At 37.0% G+C, this 6,373-nt stretch overlaps 1 protein-coding gene across 1 annotated transcript in view; it reads left to right on the forward strand.

Moving 5' to 3' along the window:
* SLC15A5 (solute carrier family 15 member 5) overlaps positions 1–5,489 on the forward strand; it is a 78,301-nt gene extending 72,812 nt beyond the window's left edge. Inside the window, exons 8-9 of the mRNA XM_003934574.2 lie at positions 269–377; positions 4,910–5,489. Coding sequence (XP_003934623.1) covers positions 269–377; positions 4,910–5,057 — 257 coding nt within the window. The 3' untranslated portion in view covers positions 5,058–5,489. The remainder of the gene's footprint in view (positions 1–268; positions 378–4,909) is intronic.
* Positions 5,490–6,373: the final 884 nt, after the last annotated feature.

Here is a 6,373-nt window from a genome sequence, read left to right on the forward strand (position 1 = left end):
GATTACCTTTACAACCCAGTTCTTTTGACACCTATATTGCATGATGCAAATTAAGGGTGTTTTGTGACCTTCAAAATATTTGGGGTGCTTTGCTTATCATTTTACTGTTAATTACAGAATTAAATAAATTTTGACAAGTTTCAAATGAGCTTTTTTGCTTTGTGGATATTACTGAAGCAAATAAAGCTCTATGAATTGTGGAATGATAAAATATTCACAGAAACTTACAACTCTGCAGCTGAATAACAATTACATTTGTTCCAAACAGGCAATTGGTTTCCAAACACATTAAACAAAGGCAATTTAGAAAGCTTCTTCTTCTTCCTGGCATCATTAACATTGTTGAACGTCCTGGGATTCTGGAGTGTTTCACAAAGGTGAGTAAGTGTGTGGTAAGATGAAAAATTTCTGAGTCCATGAAATATTGGTCTGGGAACCACCACTGAGCCAGCGGGAATTCTGTATGCCATGACTGGACAAATTAGCATATTAGAGAAATTCAACAGATTATTCAGAGCAAGAAATTTCAATTTAGACTTCACTTTTTCCATCGATCCTCATAATAAAAGAGTGCTTTACAAATTCTAAAACATGTTCTAACACAAGATTTTCCTCTCCACTACGTAGCATCACTTTAGAATTAGAAATAACCATATTGATAATAAGAATGAGTGAATCATTATCATTAAAAGCAAATATCATTAAACAAATAGCTAGAAATCTAATGATGCTTGAGATTTGGATCCTATTCAGGCCTTTAAATCAGCAGTGACCATTTCAAGGTCAATTTAAAAAAAAAACTGTACAAAATCCCCTAGCTTGTCACCTGAGACCACCTGAGGGTGGCTTAATATGTACCATCTACTATCCATCAATCCATTGTCAGACCATGTCTCTCTCTCTCTCTCTCTCTCTCTCTCTCTCTCACCCCTTGACATATTCTTGTACAGCTGTGTACTTTTGAGAAAATTCTCTAACATCACTGTGCCTCTGTTTTTACACCTGTAAAATAAAAAACCTCTTGTGGGTTTTAGGGGGACGAATATTGATAAAGCGCTAAGCACAATGTCTGTCACAAAGCAGGAACTAAACAGATTTTCATTTTCCTCATTTCCTTCCATCCATTTATCTCTTTAGTCATGTAGTCATATATTATCTCATCCATTGTCACTTCACCCTTGCCTAGATCATTATTTTATTAACCTAACAAATCTCTTTTTGAACATCAGCTATGTGATAGGTAGTGTCATAAACTAGAAAGATGCAAAGTCAGTAAGTCGATAAAGGTTTAATTCCATCAATGTTCTGCTCTGATTGGCTTATAGTCCAGTATAAGAGAGGATCAAACCTCATGCAAGGCAGAATTGATGACAAAATTAAAAACCTTAATGGCTTCCTGAATTTTTATATTTCGTACACACTAAAGTATATAAATTATCAAACTGATCCTTTCACAGTGCATACTTTTTCTAAATGCTGATCTCATTCTTAGATGGACAATCATATTAGAGAATTAGAAAGTTTAACAGAAAGATCCAACAGGAATGTTCTTAGCATTGTAGCAAAATAGATTTCACAATGAAAATGGAAGTTGGAGGCACGGCCTCCTTCCCGTCCATCCACTGCCTCTAGACCCATAACTGTTGCTCATCCAGTGATTCTCAAACACCTGCACTCTCAATTTTTACTGTGTAGCCTATGGTAAGGTTTGATCCTTGAAGTAATTTAGTTAAATTACTTGAGTCCAGTTCCACAATTCGTCTACTATACAACTTCAGCAAGCTGTTTAACCTTGCTAAACCTCAGTTACTTCATTTTAAAAACAGAACTGATAAGAATAGTAACTGTGTCAAAAGGTTTTTGTGAGGATGAGTAAATGCTCCAAAGTGTTAGCAATTACAGTGGTCTCATACCTAGCCTATGCTCTCTTCTTCCTCCTTTTTATTCTTCTCCTAGACTTACGCAGAGGTGTGGCCAAGATGACCACAGTCATGGACAGAGTTCAGGTAGAACTGGCACTGGACCCAGAATCCATTAGCCAAGGGATTGACTCATTAACATACCCACTCAGCCAACAGGCTAAGCATTGTTTCAGGCACTAGAGTTGAACAGGCAAATTCCCAGTCCACATGGAACCAACATCTAGGGCCCAAATGAAAATATTCACCTGCGATTCTTTCTCTGTGATTGTGGAACAAGTCAGTTCCAGTAAAGAAGTGAGAAATAGTGGTGTGGGGTGCAGAGGATGAGATAAGAATAAAAACAGACAACACACCAGAGATTGGAAGAACCAAAGATGAGAAGGAATGAAGTAAAAAGGTAAAGTTCATTCAGAAATAAATCTAATTCTTACCAAATCTCCATCTCCAATCTACACTCTCTTCTCCTGCATACTTTTTTAGGGAGAAAATAGAGAGAGAGAGGAAGAAACAAAGCAGGAAGAAAAGAAATTAATTTTCCATGTGTTGAGCAGCCTGTGTGTCTTGGGTGGCATGCTATACACACACACACAACAACTGCACTTAACTCCCCACCACCTTCTTGGCATATAGATCTTATCATTCTACTTTATAAATCAGAAAACAAAACTGCAAAGCTAGTTAATTAAATTCACAAAGTTCCCATAACTAGGATTCAACCCCAAATTTGTCCCTGAAGCCCACACTTCTATACTCCTGTTCTGTGCTGCCCCCAAGTGCCGTGGAAGAGCCCTCTTCTTGCTCTCCGACAATTCCTAACTTCGTTTGGGAGAAAACGATGGCCTTCAGTTAAAGTAACTCTACCCACTACCACCTGTTGACCAGCACCCCACAGGAAAAAAATGGATGTCACACAGAAGAAAGGAGAGCCTGGAAAATTTGCCTCCAGAGATTAAGTAGCTAGAACCAATGACATCAATGCCAAAGCACATGTTGCCTTGGGGACCTATTGGCCATTGGGATTGGACAGGCCAAGTCAGAAGAGTTAAGCAAGACACAGTAAGAAATCTGAGAAAGAAAGACCATTGCCTGCAGTGAGGAGCGCATGATCGCGATTTTTTTCTATACTGATGGTTTTTGTCAAAAACATAAGCATGCTTATTATTAACATAAGCAAGAACAATGGCATGCAAAGAAACAGGCAACAGTACCAACGGCCCAGGGACAGCATTATTGAAACATATTACTTATAAATCAAATTTTATTTAATCTCAGCACATATGCAATCATAATCCCATTTTTATCAAACCCAAAGGTGTATCTGTTCAAAGCCAGGTGACAGTGGTAAATCTTTCAAAAACAAGGCAGTCTCAACTTATTCTTGTCCTCAAGATCTTGAGGACAGTGGATTAATTATGAAACAACATCCTCACCAAAATACAGGTAGGATGAGGTCTGTTTTAGCACCCTAGATACCTCCACATCCAAGTTCATATTTGTCTGGCATAATATTAGGGTAAGTCCTAGAACCAAACCAATCTTGTGAGGGCCCCTGGGACATTATCTCAAATTCCCAGCTGCATAAAGCTAGGAATTATACTTACATATAAAGCCACACTTACCTGTCACAGGTACCAAATCAAAAAAAAAAAAATCCCTCCACAATCAAACCTGAAGTACTGCATTGGTGACATGTCATCCTCGAGGCTTTCCAGTTTAGGGATGAAGAAAGTAGGTAGATGAAATGTATTTTCCTTGCTGAAAAGTATTAGGTAAATATGTCTATAGTGCTTCATATAAATATGTATCCTATCCCACATTGGGTGCTAAAATAAAAAGAAATTTCAGGTGTTTTGAGGGGGAGGGGGCAGAGAGTGTTTTTATAACTAACACCACCATCCTTCCAGTGTTGTAAAACACACCTTATAAAGCTGATATTGCACTTGTTTTTTCAAATATTTCAGTCATCTTTTGTGCCTATGCCATAAGAATTTTGAAAGTGACATAAATCAGAGACAAATGACCAGAATTGTTCAGGCAGTATTCATTCTCTTACAGTTATTTTTAGTGATGTATTGAGAAGGAAAAGAAGGTAAAATTAACTTTTGAAACCTTCACAAATCAAAAATAGATGACTGACCTCATCTATTTGTGAGACTCGTGTATACGTGATAAAATTATTCTTATAGCTGATACTCATTTGTTCATTTGCCAAATATTTATTGAACATCTACTATGTATCAATCACTGGGAATAAAGCAGTTAATAAAGCAATTTGAAGTTTCAATTTTTTTGGAACTTACACAAAAGTGTTTAAGAAAGTAATTTGTCTTTAGAGGCAATATGCCATAGAGGAAAAAGGCCAGGATTCAGAATAATCAAGTTCTGGTTCCAAATCCAAACTCTGCCAACTACTATTTCTATGAACGTTAAGCAAGTTAGTTAACCTCTTGGACATTTCAGTTTCTCAGTCTGTAAAATGGGATGATTCTAAGTACTAGCCCCTTATATGGTGCTAGTACTTAGAAGACACTGGAAAGGCAGGCTTTCCTGGATGTTGAGGATGTAGAGTGCACAGTCTAGAAATATATTCATGGAATCCTTCTTTGACAATGGCGGCTTCCACATAGTCTCAGTGCTGAATTTACAAATCCCCAGTAAATCTCTTATGAGTCCCGACCGCCATGAAATCTGTCAAGTAAACAGGCTTTCAGACTTATCACCTTCTCTCCATCAGCACTGAAGATGGCACAGCAGGTTATAAAAAAGCGCCACCTAAAGGTCCTTATGAGACTCTTTACTAAGTCATGAAAACCCTTTGTCCTTTTAAAAAGACTGTTTTGGTGAGCAGCGCTCTTAAATAATCGACAGTGTTGCGCCAGTAGCTATGAGCCCATCATAAAAGGTAGAGAAGCACAGGATGGAAGCAAATGATTTATCAATTCATCTACATCTGGTCCTAAGAAAAGCTTTCTTTCTTTCTTTTTTAGATATTGTAATCTAAATCATTTTAATGCCCAGAACATCCATGGAAGTAATCTTGAAGAAACACTTCTCCTCCACAAAAAGTCTCTGAAATTTTATGGCAGTATACAGAAATTTTCTTCAAGTATTGATCTTTGGGAGACAGCCCTGTGAAACTGTATTTGAGTCTACCTGTCTTATGAGAACAGTATTCATTGTTTTCTTCTTCAGTTGAGCATTTTATGTGTTTCAGTGTAAGAGCCAATATATATGAAGGTGATTTTATAAATATCATCTGTATACTTTACTTACAAAGACTAATTACAACCTTTTTGGTAAACTGTGATGCTTTTGCATTAACATTATGCATTAGAATTAATAAAATAATTTCAAAGTCTAGGTGATTATGACAAAAAAAAGAGTTTTCTATACACTAGTAATACCTTACAACTTTCTACAATGGTTCAGTCATTGAAAGCACATGACTTTTTTTGGAGTTTTAGTGATTCATTAGAAGCAAAATGACAGTATTTTAATACAATCTCTTTCAATACACTTATTGAGAGCTTATTATATGCCAAGCATTGTGACCATATACTATATATAGCTGAGTAAATAATAAACAAATACATGATTTTGCTATATTTGCTCTTTTTTTTTTTTTTTTTTTGAGGTGGAGTTTCGCTCTTGTTACCCAGGCTGGAGTGCAATGGCAGGATCTCGGCTCACCACAACCTCCGCCTCCTGGGTTCAGGCAATTCTCCTGCCTCAGCCTCCTGAGTAGCTGGGATTACAGGCACACGCCACCATGCCCAGCTAATTTTTTGTATTTTTAGTAGAGACGGGGTTTCACCATGTTGACCAGGTTGGTCTCGATCTCTCAACCTCGTGATCCACCCGCCTCGGCCTCCCAAAGTGCTGGGATTACAGGCTTGAGCCACCGCGCCCGGCTATTTGCTCTTAATATTACATTATCAAGATATGACTTCATTAAAGAAATTTTCTCTGAATTTAAAAGCAGTATTACTAAGATAGATGTTCTTAACAAAGAAAACGTCCACACACTAAAAAAGTTGAAAAATAAATGTAAGTTACAGAATTGTTAAATTTAAAGGAAAGAGGAAATTAAGGAAGATAAAATGAGGAGTGAGAGGAGGGGAAGTGACCAAACCAAATAGAGCTACTTAAAGGAATTACATGAATAACATCTTTTGGTCTCCACTGCCAATTGAGAAGCATTCAGAAAGTCATCTTCTAAGAGTTTGTTCTCTTATAAGCAAAAATATGTATAAACTCATTTTAAAAAATCAAATAAAATTAATGTCTGTTTCTTTGTAGCAGTATTTGTCAAAATTTGGTTGAGGACAACTTGCTACAGGTGAATCTTTCGGGCCTCTACACAGACTGCCTTAACCCAAACCTTTTTTCAGATTGGGGTCCAGGAATTGGTGGTTTTAATAAGCACATCTAAATCATTCTCATGCTCCCTA

The sequence above is a fragment of the Saimiri boliviensis genome, chromosome 7, assembly GCF_048565385.1.
Source record: "Saimiri boliviensis isolate mSaiBol1 chromosome 7, mSaiBol1.pri, whole genome shotgun sequence".
Lineage (NCBI taxonomy): Eukaryota > Metazoa > Chordata > Mammalia > Primates > Cebidae > Saimiri > Saimiri boliviensis.